This window comes from Arvicanthis niloticus, chromosome 6 (genome assembly GCF_011762505.2).
Source record: "Arvicanthis niloticus isolate mArvNil1 chromosome 6, mArvNil1.pat.X, whole genome shotgun sequence".
Taxonomy (NCBI): Eukaryota; Metazoa; Chordata; class Mammalia; order Rodentia; family Muridae; genus Arvicanthis; species Arvicanthis niloticus.
Window position 1 is genome coordinate 5,662,039 of NC_047663.1, and position 20,352 is coordinate 5,682,390.

The 20,352-nt window shown below is 46.0% G+C and overlaps 1 protein-coding gene across 1 annotated transcript; it reads left to right on the forward strand.

Annotated features, from left to right (window-relative positions):
- The first annotated feature begins 4,363 nt into the window (after nucleotides 1–4,363).
- LOC117709828 (alpha-N-acetylgalactosaminide alpha-2,6-sialyltransferase 1-like) lies at nucleotides 4,364–14,953 on the forward strand. Its single transcript, XM_034504213.2, has 9 exons — nucleotides 4,364–4,489; nucleotides 10,154–10,649; nucleotides 12,019–12,187; nucleotides 12,280–12,451; nucleotides 13,003–13,141; nucleotides 13,429–13,532; nucleotides 13,734–13,823; nucleotides 13,910–14,009; nucleotides 14,166–14,953. Exons 1-9 carry the CDS (start codon nucleotides 4,374–4,376, stop codon nucleotides 14,355–14,357), a joined length of 1,578 nt encoding a protein of 525 aa, XP_034360104.1. The 5' UTR covers nucleotides 4,364–4,373; the 3' UTR covers nucleotides 14,358–14,953.
- The last annotated feature ends 5,399 nt before the right edge of the window (nucleotides 14,954–20,352 follow it).

Sequence of the window (20,352 nt, forward strand, 5' to 3'; positions counted from 1 at the left end):
CTCTAAGGGTTACCCTGGGCTTGGGGAGGGGTTCTGCGCCCCGACTTCCTCAGTCATCTTCTTCCTCGGTGACCACAGTCTTGTTTGTGGGCTTTTCCCGTGGGCATTCTTTGGCCCAATGCCCTTCCTCTTTACAGTAGGCACATTGATTCTTACCTAAGGCTAGCCCCTGACCTTCTCCAGGGGCTAGCCGATGGCCTTCTCTGGGCTCCCTCCCTTCTGCGATGTTCTAGAACTGCTGCCTTTTCTCTTTTGGGTCTGGGCAGGACCTTGGCCAGGTCCCTGTTTAATATCTTTCCTGTTTTAATCTTTTATTTTATCTTTTTTTACCTTTAGTTTTTCTATTATGGAACACTTTCTCCGCAACCTCTACTAAATCTCTCAATGACTTTTCTCCTAATCTTTCTAACTTTTGTAACTTTCTCTTACTGTCACACACATACGACCACACACTACACATGCATACTCTTTCACACACACTCACACACGCACACTATACACACACACTCACACACTCACATATACACATTCCAAGCTCAGAGGGAGTCCAAGGCTTGCTAACTCTAGAAAGCTGTGGAGAAGCAGGCTGCTAGAGGATAGCCCTCCCGATTGGCTGGTTTTACCTTGCTACCCCTTCAAGGGATTTTACCATCAAAACAGTAGGTAGTGGATAGAGACAAACAATGATTCTCCCCTCTCCGATTTCCTTTTTCTTTGGAAAAACAAGTTTTGCCCCAACTTGTATAATCGTTTTGCTTCTGAATTCTGAATTAATTTGAGTTTCTGCTCACCTCTCTTGACCTGGCTGTTTCCAGTTCCTAGTTCTGTCTGGAGCAGAATGAAGTATTACCAGATTTTTATGTCTTACAACTATAAATGTGACACACGTTTTTAAATTACTTTATGTGTTTGCCTGTATGCAACACATACATGCCTGGTACTCTCAGTGGTCAGAAGAGGGCATTGGATCCCTTGGAATTGAAGTTACAGACTGTTGTGAGCCAGTTATTAACTGTTGAGCGGTGCCTGGGTGTTTGAGAGCCCGAGAACCAAGGGCCCGGGCCTTATCACAGGCCTGGGGACCCACGAACCAACTCCGGCTGTCCTGCGCCTCAGACTGTGCTTCCCCACCCCAGGAGTGGTGTTCCGGGGCTGCCCTACGTTCCAACACCTGCCCCACCCCAGCGACAGCTCTGTCAAACTTCCCCTGTCCTGCCTCCCCGAGCTGCTGAGCCCCGTGGTGGAGCAGTCATGAGACCCATCACCCTACAATTCCTATGCACATGCGCTGTACCTGTTATAAAACCTACATGTTCACAGCCTGCCCTCTTTCTATCCCTGCTCAGAGTTAGCCTTTTGCATACCACCACCACCCCAATAAATCTCTTGCGTGTGTGACTTTGTGGCATTCCTTGTGTTAGCATCAGGTGCATCCCTGGACAGCTAAAAGCATCTTTACAGCCAGCTCTTGGACCCAACAACCGGACATGTCATCTCTAGGTGACAGCACCACCTGTGTCCATCGACATGGCATATTCTAACACCTTGGCACTCTGATCACCAAAAAAACCCACATACAACTTCTATGTGTGTGCATGCATGTTCCTGTGTGTACATGCATGTTCTCGTGTGTGTGTGTGTGTGTGTGTGTGTGTGTGTGTGTGGCAAGTGTGAGCACATGCAGGTGGAGACTAAAGATAACTTTGGTTGTCATTTCCGTGAGCCATCCCCTTTTGTTGAAACAGGAACTCTCTCTGGCTGGATACCCACTGTTAAACCTGAGAACTGTAAGGACCAAATCCAAGATTGTCCAATTACAGCAAGCTGTATTTTGCAGTGCGCCTGAGACTGGCCAGCCGGCTGTCTCACCTGAGTTGGCATTTGTGAAAGCAGCACCTGCTGTTCTTTTGCAGTCCCTTTTATAAGAGAGATAAGGTGTTCACAGGGGAGAGTTGGCTATTACACATTGTTAGATCCAAGAAAAAAGGATAACTGTATACAACATGTGGTTGCAAACAGGTTGTATCAGAGTTAATGAATGGGATCTTCTTAATAAGAAATAGAACCTGTAACTTGCAAGGGCTTAACCTAGAACAAATGGGAACTTCTTTTGAACTGTCTTAACTGCAAACAGAACCCTTACCCTGCAAGGTGCATTGTCCTGTTTTGGTCTCCCACCACCAAGTAGCCCATGCCGGTCAGTGACCCCAGAGACCGGCCTGTCTCTGACTACCCATTGCTAGAATTATAAGCATGTACCACCATGCCCTGCTTTTAAAGTTTAATGTGACTTTATTATTATTGGGGCTGAGGCACTCGTGTCAGAGGACAACCCTGGGGAGTTGGCTCTCTCCTTCCACCTGTGCATGGGTTTTGGGGATCACCAAGGTTGAACAGCAAGGACTGCTGAGCCAGCATTCCTGCTCCTGGTGCTTCCCCCGACCCCTGGCCCCTGTTTTATTTCATGTGGCTTTTGAGGCTTGAACAAATTAGGTCTTCACCCTTGCAGAACACTTTCCCAACTGGGCATCACCTCAGCTGCAAGAGTAACAAGTAGGCATGAGCCTATTCAGAAAGTGCTTCTAGGGTTGCACAGAGACAGAAGACAGAGAGACAGTGAGACAGACACAGAACACACACACACACACACACACACACACACACACTACCTTGAAAGGGATGGGTTCCCTTGTTCTGGTGCTAGGAGCTGCAGTATACACTATGAGATTTAAACCTATTCTTGTCCTGCAAGCCCAGCTTCTTAGGCACCTGCTCGTGCTCTCTCACCCCAGGACAGTGGCTTAGTCACACACTGGTGCGTGCTATGGACAAAGGCCAAGGGCTTTCGGGGCAGAAACAAAAGCAATGAGATATGAGCAATGAACCCAGGCCTTCACTGTCAGAGCCCTACCTTCAAGTAACACCTTTGGAATCTCGAGTGCTTGTACTGTACAGCGTCCCAGAAGCAAGACCCTTGAACCAACAATCCATAATACTTCTGTTTTCTGAAAATCTGATTTTATTGCTTTAGGACATATTGTTTTACCCAAAAGTTATGCTTGTGTGTGTGCACATGCGTGTGTGTGTGTGTGTGTGTGTGTGTGTGCGTGTGTGTGTGTGTGCGTGTGTGTGCAGAATACCATCTCCAGGATTGGGTTACATCTTCCACCTTGTCTAAAGCAGGGCCACTTCTGGTGTACACCAGTTTAGCTGGCCTACGAGGTCCTTGGAATCTTCTGTCTCCACTTCCCATCTTGCTACAGAATCACTGGGTGTGCAGTCATGTGCTACCATGACTGGCTTGGAATGGGGACTGGGACTCCTGAACTCAGGTCCTTGTGGCTGTGCAGGAAGTGTTTCATCCACTGAGGCGTCACCCCAGTGAGTATCTCACACACTGAGGCGTCACCCCAGACCTCACAATTCTTTTCTCTCTTCTTTAAACTCAAATAGAATGAATGATTTCTTGGAGCATTCTGGGCAGAGGCTGAGAAGGCTATCTCTGGACCAATCAATCTGGACCCTTGCCAGCACTGTGCTCTGCAGGCTTGAGCCACATGGTACACAGAGGCTTTTTTCTCCACTGTGACATGGGGGTGAGAATTGTTTATAGAACCTTTGGGGGCAGGTTCCATAAGCACCTTTAAATATGCATATATATGTATAATGTGTACAGAAACACACACATATATACACATATGCACATGGTGTGTGTGTGTGTGTCTGTGCACAAATGTGCATGAATGTACAGAGGTCAGAAGATGACAGCAGATCCCCGGGAGATGGAGTTATAGATGGTTGTGGGCTACCTTGTGGGTGCTGGGAACTGAACCTGAATCCTCTGCAAAAGCAGCCTGAGTTCTCACCCATGGAGTCTTCTCCTCAGCCCTCAATAGGAACCTTTTGTAAAGCCTTTGATGGTCCCTGGATGAGAGCAAGTCTCAGCCATGCTGCTTCCTGGTGAGATTCCAGTCACAACCTCAGAGAGGCTAACACCCAAAATGACAGTGCAGGGGTTCTCCAATGAGCACCTGAGTGTGCGGGATGCCGCTGCTTCTCCTACTTATGGATGAGTCTGAGAGGAAATGATCAGGTAAAATCGAGGCTGTTTATGACAGACACATGGTCTCACATAGTTTCCAGAATTTGGCTTCAGAGACAAAAATCAAAACAAAACTTGTTTGAATAGGAGTTTCTCTTCCTTCCAACATGTCAGCTTAAAACACTGCTCCACCCGCCACTTATGTCCTGTGCTCTTCAGAGCAGCTCAGTGTCAGCTAAAGGGCAGGGCTCCCTCCCACTCACCTGAACAAGATCTGCTGCTTCCAGAGGCTTGCTCTGATCATACGTGCTTTCAGGGACCAGCATCCACCATGAAGAACTGCGGCAGAGGACTTTCTCAGAGGCAAGTTTTCCTGTTTCTGGCTGTGCTGACACTGATCTGTATTCTGCTCTCCGTTGTTAAGGAGCCAAGCACAAAGGATTCCAGGTAAGAAGATGCCAATCCTGTGACTCCCAGAAAAGGCACCTGAGGGGAGGCCTGGGAAACTGCGAGCCACCTATGGGTTCCATGGGTGTTAAGGTCAGGAGTCTCATAAAGAACCTGAAAGGAGCTGGTGGTGTTGACCAAGGTGCCAGGGATACCAGGAGGCTTGTACAAAAAGGCAAGCAGAGTTGGTGGGATAGGAAGCAGGCAGGAGCTGAGATCTCATGGACTGAGTCTGCAGAGGGCAGGCAGACACAGCACAAGGGAAGTTACCCCCAGGGGCTGGTGAGTACTAGGGCAGAGGAAGTGCTGGCTCTTACAGGACTCCCCAAGACCCAGAGCACAGACCTGGCTGTGGGCTTCCCATGTCTCAGAGGCCTTCACACCCTGAAAAGTGAGTCACAAAAATCAAGATTGTCCACCAGTGGGGATGAAGGGAAGCCTCTGGATCTGTGCCCCCACGTGAGTGCTCCACAAGAACTTCTGGACCATTTAGCACATCTCCAGCAGGGAAGCAGACACAGGGAAAAAGCTTTTTGTTAGCTGGGCAGTGGTGGTGCACGCCTTTAATCCCAGCACTTGGGAGGCAGAGGCAGGCGGATTTTTGAGTTCGAGGCCAGCCTGGTCTACAAAGTAAGTTCCAGGAGAGCCAGGACTACACAGAGAAACCCTGTCTTGAAAAAGCTTTTTTTTTTTTTTTTTTTTCTCTTTACATTTGAAAACAATACATTCATTCTCTAACAAGATGGGGAAAAAGTTCAGAGAAGTTGGTCTTAACCAAAGGCCAAGTAGGTGGAGTGCTTGCACAGCATGAAAAAGTCTGATTCCTGATATCAAACTAGGATGATGGCACATCTCAGCACTTGGGCGGCAGAGGCAGGAGGATCAGAAGGTCAACTTCTGTGCCTTTTCTTTATGCTCATTACATTGTGACTTGGGAGGAAAGTTGGTTCAACACTCCCCCTAAATATGCACAACTTCCTCTATGTCTCCTGCTAATGTCTCAGTCCTTTGGTTCATTTAGAAGGTATTTATTGTTGCTTGTGATATTGTTAGGGTCTGATCATCTAAATCAACCCAAGCATGCACAGAAGTCCAGCAAAGTAAGATCTTTACTTAAATTAGGCAGCAAAAACTGACCAGTCAGGGACAACAGTGCAGACTCAGGGGCTGACTGTGTATTTACAGCACAAGGGAAGTTACCCCCAGTGTAACCTTTGTATTTGAAGGCTATTTTAGTAAGTATTTAAGCAGATGGCAAGACTGTATTGTGCTCAGACCACTACTGTGGTCAGGGATGCAGAAGAGACGCAGGAGCTGAGCTGTGACCCCCTGCCAGAATGGTACAAACTTTTTAAGCTCCAAAACTACAATCATCTGTGCCATGTTTTCCCACCAATCAGGATTGAGGGATGGGGACTTCCTTTGGAACATGACTTTGTGTTTCACTTATCCTGTTCCCATTGGTTGGGTTATTCAACTCTGGCAGGACCACCTGCCAAGCATTCATGTCTCAACTTGCCAACCAGGATGTACATTACCCATTTACATGAGTCTTTCTGCAAACATGATGTCAGTTATCCAGGGAGGTCTTGGGACTAAAACATCATTTGAACCCCACTAAAAATGAAGGTTTTCTTCAAAACATCTTCAGTTTGGTTCCTTCTTACAGTAAGGAGATGTGTTTGTGTCTGTTGAGACTCTGAGACAAAGTCTTTCTGTGTATCCCTGTCTGTCCTGGAATTTGCTATGCAGATCAGGCTAGCCTCAGACTCACAGAGATCTGCTAGCCTCTGCTTACCAAGTAACAGGATTACAGGTTTATAGACCTACGCCCAGCCATCTTGACTGTCTGTCTGTCGGTCTATGTCACTTTAGAGATGAGTTTCAAGTGTGCATTTCAGATGAGAATGGCTGTCACAGTGTCAGGGCATCCCTGGAACAAAATGGGGATGTGGGAGGAGGTTTGAGGACTCCAGGGATGATAAAAAGAAGCTTCAAGTAGGAGTGGCCTCCATGAAAATCACTCCAGGTCCCCACACACAGTCAATGCCACATGCCTCTGAGTTAACAGCTTGGTGCCCATTGCTGTCTAGATTCTTCTGAAGGCTGAATGTCAATGCAGCTGTCCATTGTGTAACACATGGGAAGAACACAGAACTGTGCTGTTCTGTCCCGGGTCTTCATGGCCTAGGCAGCTGTGGGACAGGAGCTCCTTTTTCACCAGGAGTCAAGGAGTGGAACACACACTCTCAGATATGTGTCTGTGGACAATGATGTTGTCAGAGCAGTGCGGGACAGGATCCTGAAAAGGACTCAGGGGTTCTACAGAGTGGCAGGCTTTCCCCAGGAAAACCTCAGATTTTGATTGTTGAGGCCATGTCAGCAAGAGCTGGGACATCCCACAAGGTGACTTAACCTCAGAGCAAGCAGGTTGTGAAGTATATAACCTGAAGAAAGTCTTGGAGAAGGAGAAAGGGCTGGGGAGGAGGTGTGGCTCAGTGGTAGAGACCTTGTCCAGCATCTATGAGGCCCTGGGTTTGATTCCAGCACTGGAAAAAAAAGAAGGGAGTGGATAGAAGGACGGATGGATAGATAGATAGATAGATAGATAGATAGATAGATAGATAGATAGATAGATAGATGTGTGGAGGGAGAGATAGATGCATGGATGGATGGGTGGATGGATAAATAGATAGAGAGATTTATAGTTAGGTTGATAAAAACATAGATATATTTATAGATAAATAGGTTGTTACATTGTTTTAAAGATAGTTTGATAGATATATAGATAGATTTATAGATACATAGGTTGACAAATTTACATATAGGCTGATAGATTTATAGTTTTGTAGATAGTTATGTTTATAGATGAATAGATTTGTAGATAGATAGATAGATAGATAGATAGATAGATAGATAAGTAGATAGATAGACAGATGGTAGACTGAACATAGGCAGACACACAGTGTCTCAGTATGTAACCCAGGAGAGCCTCAGACCCATCGATCCTTCTGCCTTAGCCTCCCAAGTGCTGGGATTAGAGGCATGCACTACCACTCAAAACTGGAATGAGTTTTAATCAGCTGAAGTGACTGTAACATGAAGTATGTTTAATACATTGCATATAATTTACTTCCAACTGATTGACAGAGGGAACAATTGCCATGGAGAGGGGTCTCTGGAAGAGAGAGAGTCTAGAAGGATCTGTGGAAAGTTTCAAAGATGATATGCAGTTGGCTGAGTGACCAGTAAATGGCCTGCAGGGAAGGAGGAGTCTATAGAGAACACCCTGACAGGGACAATCCATGAGCCTCCCTCAATGGGGAAGTCGCATGCCACAGTGGAGGGCTTCCCTGCTTGCCCAGGAGAAAGGTGGAGCCAGAATATGGTAGCAAAGGACTTTTAGGGCAGAAAGGCAGCTTCAAGAAGGTGAGGATGTAGACCATCCAGTGAGATAATCAAGGGCAGGGGGTGGAGAGATTGCCTAAGTAGTTAACTCTGGCAGAAAGTGCTGAAGGAGGAAGCTTCAGCCACTGAAGTCCAGGGAGGATCCGGGACAGGAAAGAAGTGAACTTCAAGAGATATTGTAAAAGAGTGGTGGGAGGAAGGGCGGGCACAAAGGAGACCACAGGTTTTACACTTGGAGGGGTCACTGTGCTGCTGCAGGGACAGGAGAAGAGAAGCAATAAAAACCAGTAAAAACCAGATAGCAATGACAAGTGGACTGGAGCAGGCCATGACGTCAAGCACTGTGGTTGGTGGATCTTGAGTCTGAAGTCAGCCATCACCACTTAGAACCCTGACTCAAAAAGGAAGGTTAAGCTTTGGAGGGACTGGGGAGATGGCTCAGTCAGTCAAGTACTTGGCACACAAGCATGAGGATGTGAGTTTGATTCCAGCACTCATGTAAAATCCAGGCATGGTGGGGAGAGCTCACAATCCCAGTGCTGGAGAGGCAGACAGGTAGATCCTTGAGGATGAATGGCCAGCCAAGCTTACTGAGTAAGCTCCAAGCCCATGATAGACTCTGTCTCAAAAAGTAAAGAAGAAGGCTTCTAGGACTGGAGAGATGGCTCAGTGGTTAAAAGCACTGACTGCTCTTCCAGAGGTTCTGAGTTCAATTCCCAGCAACCACATGGTGGCTCACAACCATCTGCAATAAGATCTGATGCCCTCTTCTGGTGTGTCTGAAGACAGCTACAGTGCACTCATATACATAAAATAAAATCTTAAAAAAAAAAAAAAAAAAAAAAAAAAGGGAGAGGCAGAGGTGTAGGAGCCATGGATGACCACACATGTACCAAGAGTAGTCCTGGGTAACAACTTATATCTAGGTTAGTTAATTGGGTAACACTTCCAATTGTGTGGGCATCTTGTTTATTGAGCATTACCAAACATGGCTAATCGAAAAAAAAAAAAAAAAAAGGTTTTTAAAAAAGACTCCCGGGGCCAATCTCTGGTCATGCACACATATGAGCACATACACACGAGTGCATGCACACACATGACCACATGAAACACATATAAGCACATGCACTCACATGACCACATGCACACAAGTGCATAGGCACTCAATGTGCCTATGTACACACACATACATCTACACTGACACGCACAGAGATGATTTAATAAACTTTAAAATGCTGAAAGGCAGCTGTAGAAGGTTTAACTTTCTTTATGAGGCTTATTGTGAAGGTGGCCACGCCCTCTTTTATGACACATCAATTTAGAACTGGAGTCATTCTGTGGGTGACTTCGATCTTTACAACTGGATAAGACGGATGTTTGCATAACTTTTCAACAATGGTGGATATGAGATCCATAAAGGTCAATACTGGTCCTGCTCAACCTAGGGCCTGCAGAACACAGGGATTGGGGCCCTGGGTGCCAGTTTTACTCCACTCTTTCTGATGAGCTCTCAAGAGATACAGAGTCTGACAGAGAGAGCAAGACATATAGCTGGAGTCTGAGAGACTTGTGTGTTTATTAGTTTGCAGTTGTTATTAGTAATGAGGTTAAGCTGGATGGTTGTTACAGAAGAAAGGGGAATAGTTTCAGCAAGTAAGGGGCACGCCAGAAGATCACGGTGACAGGAGGATTTCTGTGATGTCCAGAGGCCACATCAGCAAGGAGGGATACTGCAGTCTAAGGAGGCAACAAGCCAGGATCCACTCAGGAACGTGAGATTCATGGGGTACAAAGCAGACCAGAGCCCAAGAACTATGGGACTTCTTAGATTGATTATGTTTCTATGTAAGACATATGCAGATGGTAAAGTTATTGGTGCACAAACGTGAGGACCTGAGTTTCAGTCTTAGCACCAACAGGCATGAGCCTGTAATCCTGATATTCAGAGGCAGAAGACCTGTGGGGTTTGGTTGGCCAACCTCTCTACCCAAGTCAGTGAGCATCAGGTTCAGTGAGAAACTCTGTCTCATGAAATAACGTGGAGGATAAAGCAGGAAAGCGTGGGCTAGCAGACACGTGCGTGCCTGTATTTGTGGGGCATTGTTTTGTTTTTTAACTGGAAGCTGAGGATTCAAACCCCGGTGCTCATCCTTGCAGAGTCAACACTCCTACTCACTGAGCCATCTCCTCAGCCTGCTAGTGATGTTTGTGGCCCCTTACGTAACATCCAGCCTTCATCAAGTGTTCTCTGTCCAGGTACCAGTTTATACAGAACAATGAATCAAGTCAGCAGGAGATTCCACAAAAAGCCGAACCTCAAGGACCCATCATGACACTGCCACCCAGAGTTCACAACAAGGAGACAACCTCTGTCAGGACTAAGGAGGTGGACCTGAAGAAACAGAAGAGACAGGCAGCCCGAGGACAGGGGGAGGAGAAGCAGAAGTTGGAGCCCATGAGGCCAGTGCCAGAGAATCCTCAGAGCAAGGCAGAGCCTGCTGCAAAGACATCTGTTCCAAGATGTCTGGACAACCTATGGAGAGCTACAGCAGCACTGTCAACAAGGAAGACACCAATGGCCACAGGATCTGTCCCAGCCAAGAAGAAAGTGGTTCAGGCTACCTCATCCCCTGCCTCTTCCCCACACCCCACCACACAGAAACGCCAAGTGCTGAAGGCCTCCAACTTCAAGTCTGAGCCTCGGTGGGATTTTGAGGAGGACTATAGCTTGGATGTGGGCAGCCTACAGACGGTGAGTCTGGACCTTCGCCATGATTCTGCACTGAACCACCAACCCAAGCGGCCCTTTCCTCCTGTGCTCAGCTTTCAGTCATAACCTTGACCCTTCCTGTACTTGGCCTGACACTTGCTATTGGCCCATCCTTCCTTCTTATAACTGCCAAAGTTAGGGAGGAGAAGACAGGTCCAGAATCAAGATCTGGACAACTCAGAAAGGTGAGGCTGGAAGGGATTTGTCTGGGAATCCTTGAAGGAGGCCTGGGGTGGACAACATTCTGTGGGAAGGGAGTGTGCCCAGATTTGGGGTCCAGTACTTGATTCCTGATTCTATAGTCATGGGAGTAGCAGACAAGAAGACACAACATAGTGCCCAGCTGCCCTGCTCCCAGGAACACTGCCATCCTGGAAAGCCAACTCAGGAACCTTCACTATCCTCTAGGCTTGAGAAAAGCTGCAAGCACTCATCCCCATGTCCCCTCCCCAATGCTTCTCAGCCCTGCTTTGATGGAGATACTGAAAACCTACTTGTGTATACACACAGGACAGTGCCATGTCCCAATCAAACAGAGCATGCACATGTGGCTGTCAGAATTGCCAAGTGTATCTGCTTAGGAGCTGAGGGCACCTGTTTTCTACGGCCAAGGTGGATCCAGACATGGAGAGATAGAAAGTCAGACTCTGGTGTCCAGAGAGGACAGGAATGACCAAGGCAGCTCAGTCAGTCTACAGGCTCTCCAGTGCAGCAGTGAGGATTAAAGGATAAGAGATGACTAGACAATGTTACAGTATGACCCAGCCAGTTCTGAGGCTGAAGGGTAGGCGGGTTTATTTTTTCCCAATTTTCTTTTAAGCCATTTTAATTACATGCAAGTATTTAGGTCAGTTCGAGGTTGAGGAACCAGCAATACAATAGCTGCAAATAGTCAAGGAACAAACAAGGCAATAAACAAAGTCCCGTGATCACTCCCATGACCACTCTCTCTTGATCACTGTGTCTAAGGGCTCACAGGATGATAAAAAATATCTGAGCCTCCTTTCCTGTCCTAGCCCCCAGTCATATTCATGCCTGAGGCCTACTTCTTTGTTCTAGCCTTAGACTTTGATTCCTGACTGAAATTATTTCCCTGTTTTAGCCTAAAATTAAATTCCTGCCTGAACTTACTTCCTTGTCATGGCCCAATGTCAGATTCCTGCTAAAGCCCATTTCCTTGTCCTTGGCCAATGTCAGATTCCTGTCAAGCAGCCCCAAAAGCTCTCCACACAGGAACTTGCAAACTGCACTCCCCAGCCCAGCCTGTGTGTAATGGAGCTCACCCAGCCCCTGGCTGATGGTTTCCTGGGCCACCCCATTGCTTCAACTTTACATGTCTTCCTGCACATAGACCTGCCCAGACTCTGTGAAGATCAAGGCCTCCAAGTCACCATGGCTACAGAATATCTTTCTGCCCAACATCACTCTGTTCCTGGACTCTGGACGCTTCACCCAGAGCGAGTGGAACCGACTAGAACACTTTGCACCACCATTTGGCTTCATGGAGCTCAATCAGTCCCGTGAGTCCTTACTTCAGGGCAGAGTGTGGCTGGCTTCCTGTCTTGGGTTGGCCTCCTTTCTGGGCTCTGAATGGAGCCTTGGTCTGTTCCAGTGGTACAGAAGGTGGTGACCCGCTTCCCTCCGGTTCCCCAGCAGCAGCTCCTCCTGGCAAGCCTCCCCACCGGGTACTTCACGTGCATCACCTGTGCTGTAGTGGGCAATGGGGGCATCCTGAATGATTCACGTATGGGCCAAGAGATAGACAGTCATGACTATGTTTTCAGGTATGTTCTCCCTCGGTTCTCTGTAGATACGGGCTATCATGGGAGACCTGATGAGTGTCCTGTGGGGGTTTGAATAGGACTGGCTCTCATAGACCCATCCAGGTGAACGCTTGGCCCATGGGCAGTGGCCCGGTTAGGAGGTGTGGCCTTGTTGGAGGAAGTCTGTCACTGTAGGGGTAGGCTTGGAGGTCTATGCTCAAGCTCTGTCCAGTGTGGCACATGGTCTCCTTCTGCTGCCAGTGGATCAAGATGTAGCAGTCTCAGCACCTCCAATAGCATGCCTGCCTGTGATCCACCATATTCTCTGCCATGATGGTGATGGACTAAACCTCTCACAGTGTAAGCCAGCAACAATTAAATGTTTTCCTTTATAAGGTTTGACAGTGGTCACACTGTCTTTTCACAATTATAAAACCCTAAGACATGTCCCCTATCTTATCTAGAAAATGGACTGTGTCTACAACACCTGCTGCCCTGCTTCATCTTGTCAGATGCCTCCACAAAAATGTCTCTCCTCCATTCACATCATCTGCTTTGATCTTTCTATACAGACTGAGTGGAGCCGTTATCAAAGGATATGAACAGGATGTGGGGACCCGCACATCCTTCTATGGCTTCACTGCCTTCTCCCTGGTCCAGTCTATCCTCGGTTTGGGTAGTCGAGGTTTCCAGCATGTGCCTCTGGGGAAGGTGAGAAAGAGGAATGGGTGTGGCCATACAGCCCCTGGACATGAGAGACCAATGAGTGCATTTGGGCGTGGCTTCACAGTCCCTGATCAGGGAAGAGGTATGAGTGCCTTGTGTGTGGATGGAACCTGGCTCATCACAAGCCCTGTTCACATGTGGGCAAGAGCAGTGACAATAGCCATTCAGGCCATGGGAGAGCCAGGGGACAGTCTCGAGGCAGAGGAGAGCCACCCTCAGCCCAGGCTCCTCAAGGCAGTTCTCCTGGACCACTTGCTGTCCTTGGTCTTCAGGATGTCCGATATCTACACTTCCTGGAAGGCACCCGAGACTATGAGTGGCTGGAAGCTATGTTTTTGAATCAGACCATGGCAAACACCAAACTTTCCTGGTTCAGGTACCCACTTCCCTCCTCCTGTCCCTGAAACCCCGGCCAGACTGAGCAGTGAGTGACTGACTTTAAAAGGGTTAGTCAGGGGGACTGCCTCTGTGCCACCTGGGGATGGGGTAGTGGTCACACCTCACAGCATGACCATGACTTGGCCTCCAATGCGCCAGGTAAGAGAACAGGGCCTGAGTGATCCATCTCTGGCCACAGGCATCGACCCCAGGAAGCCTTCCGGGATGCCTTGGACTTGGATAGATACTTGCTGCTGCACCCAGACTTTCTCCGTTACATGAAGAACAGGTAAGGGTAGGAAGCTCACAGAGGGTCCGTGGGCCTCTCCTCCTTTGCTGGCTCCTGACAGTTGGGAACCTGGGTATTTTGAACAGGTTTCTGAGGTCAAAGACCCTGGACACTGCCCACTGGAGAATATACCGCCCCACCACTGGAGCACTCCTGCTGCTTACAGCCCTTCATCTCTGTGACAAGGTGAGGCTGCCAACCTCTGACAGGCGTGGGAGTGAGCATGTACAGCCATGTGACCTGCATCCAGAGCCCTAGGGCCAGGACCAGGATAAATGGACAGACTGCCCCACCCCCACAAGGCAGCCCCTCTGGTCCCAGCTCCTCCTCCATTTTCTGCAGGTGAGCGCCTATGGCTTCATCACTGAGGGCCATGAGCGCTTCTCTGACCACTACTATGACAGATCATGGAAACGGCTCATCTTTTACATAAACCATGACTTTAAGTTAGAGAGAACTGTCTGGAAGCGTCTGCATGATGAAGGTATCATCTCGCTGTTCCAGCGCCCACAAAGTGACAAAGCAAAGAACTGACCAGGGCCTAGACTTCAGGGTTCCCTCCACCACTATCAACACAGGATGGAAGGGTTCCTCAAACACTCCTTCCTCCCTGTCTTCCTGGATTCAAACCTGCTACAAACCCTTCCAGAGACTCACTCTTCAGAGTAAATTCAAGGTCTGCCAGAGCTATACAGAGAAACCCTGTCTCAAAACAAAACAACAACAAAAATTTAAAAAAAAACCTAAAAAGAAAAGTAAAATTGAAAGTAATACTTTACTTGAAAATAAATGAAATCAGTCAAGTTACTTCCCCAGGAATGGGGAGAGATTCCCAAAGGGCCAGCACCACCATCAAACCACTGACTTTACCTCACAATGTGCGCTCCTGACATTTTGAGTGAGAAGATTGAACTCATGCAAGGCACTGCATGACTTTAGAGTGAGCCCTCTGTGGCAATAAATGCTTGTAATCATTTTTGTGAGTGAGTGAGTGTGTGTGTGCCCGCATGTGCACACCTTCTACATGCACAGGTTCATATTAATAACTAATAGAGTTATTAAATAACATTTGACTATAGCATTTACAGGACACTGACTGCCTAATCTATACTGAGATGAAATAAAACACAGTTCAGGTTTCAAAAACAGCTCTGACTTGGCCTCTAGTACCTACACATCCAGATGTATCAAAAACTTGTTATCTGTTTGTTCCCGAGACAAAGAAACATTACAAAAGGTGTTTTAACCCAGCCTTTGGAGCTATGGAAATGCCCTGTGAGGTACCTGACCTGATTGGTCCCTATAGCCACATGATAGCCCACCTGTCTAAGGGCTGAGGTAGCTACCGCTTGTCTAATGACAAAAAGCAAACAAGTTAACTCTGGATTGAGATCTTACAGTCACTACATGGTTAAGATCCAACTCTTTGGTGTTTGGAAACACCAAAATGCCAGCTGTCTAATGACTGCATGACCTGGTACCAGGCCCTCTTCCTGATCCAGTCTGAGAAACCCACTGCCATCCATTCTGCTATCCTCTGGCCTGAAGAGACCCTCAGGTACTCACCCCTGAGTGCCATGAGAGGAAAGGTGAGCCCAGGTCCATGGGAGCTACAGTAGTTACCTTAGCATGAACATTTTGGGTCCAAGCCAGGTATGTCAGCCCAGACAGCAGAACTGATTGATCTGGCTATCAGATGTGGAAAAGGGAAGTCCACCACCATACAGATGGACAGTTGCAGGGGTATAAAAGGCAAATCCATAGGCCACTGTACTTTCCCATGAGGCTTTGTTATATTCCTAAGAACCACAACTCCCAGCATCCCCTTACCTGGTTTTTGGGCAGGTGGGGCTTTCCAGTTAATTCTGGAGATATCATTCCCTCCTCCAGTTGTGTCTCAGGTCAAATCTTCCACTCTATTTTGGAGATTTGTTTGTTTTTCGATGTAATAACCATCAGCTTCATGGTACCCAGATGGGGATTCTCAATTAGTTATTGTAACAATGGTGTAACAGTCATTGTAACTTAGAACAAGCAGGAGAGCCAAAGGCCCTGTGATGGCTGACATCAGAGTATTGGTCTAGAAGGACAGGCTACCCGTCTGTCAGATTACAATCCCTAATGTTTTGTACAGAAACAACTTTTTAAAATCTATATGATAACTATTTTTCTGCATAAAGCAGGTCAAGTGCCCTGAATAAAATAGTAGAACTATTTTAGTTAATCAATCTGCCGGTTGACAAATCTGGGCCCACTTCTCTGGTATGTCAATTGGCCTTTATGTAGCCACTTTGTCCCCTATCCCAGAGAGTTATTTATTTTTTTACTTAGCATTTCAGCCTGTTGGGTGACAGGGTAAGGTGGTGCAGGGAGAGGACCGGGGGCGAGGGATGACATTCTTCTCTGTAACTACTTCTAGCTGACATTAGGGCACTGAAGCCAGGGCCCAGGGAGACTGAAAGCCTAGTCAAAGGCTGAGCAATGGGGCATTTATCAGAAGCCTCTGATAAGCTGGCCACACCGGAGAGACAGGGAGCAGTCACATAGGCTGGACTGGTTTGTATCAGTTTTCAGCAAGTCCAGGATTCAGTCCTTTGCAGTCCACAAGTGATCCTTGGATGGAGCCTGCCAGCAAGTGAGAATCTGCTGAAACAGATACAGACTAAGAAAGATGTTACATTTTCCTTATAATTGGGGAAGGAGAGGAATCCCAAGACAGGGAGAAATCCCATTCTCAGGAAACTTAGGTTGTAGATAACTGGAAGGAATCCTTTTGACCTGAGAGAGGCAGATGCAAGTCTTATGACTTCTTTGATGCCCTGAAGCTTACATGAATTTTTACTTTACAAAAGGATATATATTATCATTACTATTATACTGAAATCCACATCGTAGAAAAGGTAGGTAACAGGTGTCTGTAAAAGAGCAGTAGACTCGAGCTTTTGAGTCTTAGCAAAAAATATAGCTTTATGTCAAAAATCGTGAACTTTTTTTCACCCTCCAGAGCCAGATATACAGATTGGACAGAGCTGTTTCACCCCAGTGAGATGCATCTTCAAGTCTATACTTAGAAGACAAGGGAAAGAAATTCAAAATCTTGAGTTGGTGACTAAACAGGAAGCAGTCAGTGCTCTCCCAGCCTGTCAGAATTCCATTCATGAATGCTTAAACTCTGACCTTTTGAAATCACAGCATAACAGTAACATAGAAGAAAGAAATCTGGGACACTTTTTTAACCTTTGTGTACCTTAAGTCATTCTTCTGAGAGCCCCCAGAATTTATTTAAGCCTTTCTAGTCTCTAACTTTTATATATTTTAGAACTTTTTTCATCCAACTGTTTACCAGAGATATGAGTAGTTATTACTGAGAGATCATTGCAAAACTTATTTCATTAGTGGAACGTTACACCTGAAACCTGTTTCTCCTTTAATATGAAGCCTATGAGCAAGGCAAACCTGTTTGCCTTCTGAAATAAGAGACCTAATAGGTTTAACTAACTTATAAACTAACAAGAGAGTTGCAGCCTTGGGAGAAAAAGCTAGTTGCTTGTTGTTCCTTAGCTGATAAAGCTACAGTTAGCTTAGCTGTCAATATGATCAGAGACCTGTGAAGGATAAATTATAATCCAAATGGCCTATGTACCAATTAACATGCCAGAGACTAGTCCATAGTCCATCACCTAGACAGTCATCCCAGCCTCATGTGGTCTCCATGACATTGAGGGCAGAGGTACCAGGCATGAGTGTTTGGTCAGGCCTAGAAGATGAGAGACTTATCTGTGGAGGAGAATCATGGGAAGGACGTATTTTGCAGGCAAGACACTGGAGCAGTATTACCCAGTAGTTAGTGGTATTACAACCTAGGTGGAGTTTGTGGTTCTGTCTATTATCTTCCTGTAGATGTTGGGGGTCACTCACTGCTAGGATCTGAACAAGTCTGTCATGGTAATGCCATATTTAGCAGACCTCTGACAGGCTTGAGGGCTAGTATTGATTAAGCATATCTGAGTTAAATAATCCTTCTCTGTTCTTAGTTACTTCTTTTAGACTATACAGGGAAAACACATATAAAAAGCTAAATAGAGCACTTTTTAAAAGTTACATTAGTATTAGCATGATTATAAACATAGTGACAGCACCTCAAAGCTTGATCATCTTTAGCAGTTTAGTATAAAAATAATAATTTTTGAAGTGAAGCTCTTTTAGGATCAAGAAAAGACTTTAAAACCATAAACAATTTATGAAGAGACTGGGAACTTTCCTGATCCTTACATGCTGTATCAGTATAGAACACAAGACTTTCCTATATGACTCAGTTTACCAAAATAGCTACAACTTAAAAATGCTAGCAAAAAGCAAGGAGGTTAGACAGATATCCAAATCAAACGTTGCTTTCCTGAATACACTTTATGTAAGGAAAGACATTCTCTAAGTCAGTGGTTTTCAACTTTCTAATGCTGTGATCCTCTAACACTGTTTTTTCATGTCATGGTGACTTCCAATCATAAAATCGTTCTCATTGCTTGTTTACAACTCCAATTTTGCCATTGTTACAAATCACAATGTAAACATCAGACATCCTGGTGACCCTAGGCTCCCCATCTTGACCCATAGGTTGAGGAGATGTTTCAAGTTCTTTTCCAGACTACTTAAGGTCATTCTCTTACTGTAACATAAGATAGGAATACTTCAGTCTCTGGTGTTTAGTTGGGGCTTTAATTTTTAGTCCTTTATTTATCTATTTGTTAAGATCATATTAATAAAGACATTACAATAAAGTAGCCCATAAACTTTAAAATGTCCCATAGCCTTATAAATTTAAAAGCTGTTTCTTAAAAATATCTAATCATCTCATTTGAATTTTCTGTAAAACTCCAAAAACAATTTTAAAGAAGTTTAAAATGTCTCAACTGCATGTTTGTATAATTTCAAAATAAGTACTCTTTGAAAGAGTGAAGACAAAGAGCACAACCATAACCTTCAGAAGGCAAAACCAAGCTCTAACAGTGCAACAAGGTAATGTCTCTACAATCAACTCAAGTGGGTGACTCTTGTGTTACAAGGTTTGGCTCTCGGGAAGGGACAGTCTCGTAGACGGACACATGGAGATACAGTCTTTATACCTTCCTAAACAAGCATTGTTTTAGATCCTGTCTTTTATGAACCTCCTTTTTAAGGCAGGACAGAAGTTCTACAAAAATCTTTCCTCAATTTAAAAGCATCTCTGGAGATCTGTTTCTTTGGTCAGCTCGTATCACATGGCTGCCCTTAGTCAGAATGGTGGTAGAGCCCTGTGACTTCAATCCTAGCAAAGATGGTGACCAGCCATATGGTTTTTATACCTCCACGTGGAATGATGCTACGCAGTCCCTTTGAGCGTAACTAAACATACACTTTTAACTACCCTGAGTTACAAGTTTTAAGTTAACTTTTTGTTACAGATATTAGATTTTTAACCATATATGATAACTTCTAAGCCAATAATCCTTTTCATTTCTGACCCTGGACATAGACTTTAAAAGCAGGCCTGGGTCTGAAAAGGGGTGAGCCATAACCAATTCCAGAGAACAGACAAAACAACCTTTAAGCTCACCCAGTCAAACACACAGTAGCTGGCTGTAATAGTAGGAGTTGAGCTGTAAACAAGACACATAGACCACAGTAAACCCAGGCGCTCATGGGAGACCATTCAGAAACAAGCATGCAACAGCCACGTTCCTTCATACATTTAAGTGAGACCAGGAGCAGAAAGTTCTTGGAGAGACCTGGCTCCTTGTGGTTATAAGAATGTCAGTATCTAGTGTAGGACCCCAAAGGGCTGCTATGTCCTGGATGAGACTCTCTGTGTGCTAGTGTCTACAAAGTAACATTCTGCAGTTTTTCTAAGAACAAAACATTCTGTTGAAGGATGATGCCCTAGGAAGGGAATTTACACTTAACATCCTATTACCCCCCAGTTGAGTTCCTGTTTTTTTCCTGAATTTGTGTTTTTCCTTCCCTGGCTTGGTGTATATATTGAATCTGCCCAATAAAGGCATTGGCATTCTCTCATAACGGATGACCTAAGTCTGAGTCTTTCTTTAATCCCGAGGCCTATTCTGGAGCTCGATACCGCATGCAGCGTTGGAGCTGTCAAGTGGAGGTAACACCGAGATCGGGAAAGAGAGGAGAACCTGACGGTGACCAGCTCAGTATGTCGAACGTATTGGAGAAGCAGCGAGGGATCAAACTGAAAGTAATAAATAGCACTAAGAGAGTTTGATCATTTTGATTGCACCATGGGAACTAGGAGTTCCTCCCTACAAGTAGTGGCACAGGATGATGCAACTAAGAAATCCTTGCAAGAGGTGGAGAGCAGCTCCAGCTCTGAGGATAGGGGAGAAATTTTAGAAAAGGAAACATTGAAGAAAGGCAAGGTCACACAGTTGGAAGGGGAGCCTGGGAAAGGGGAATCGAGAGCAGATGAGCAACTCAGTCCCGGGTGGTAGCAGTGGCAGCTGGAACTGCATGATGGCTGGGCCGGGGGCAT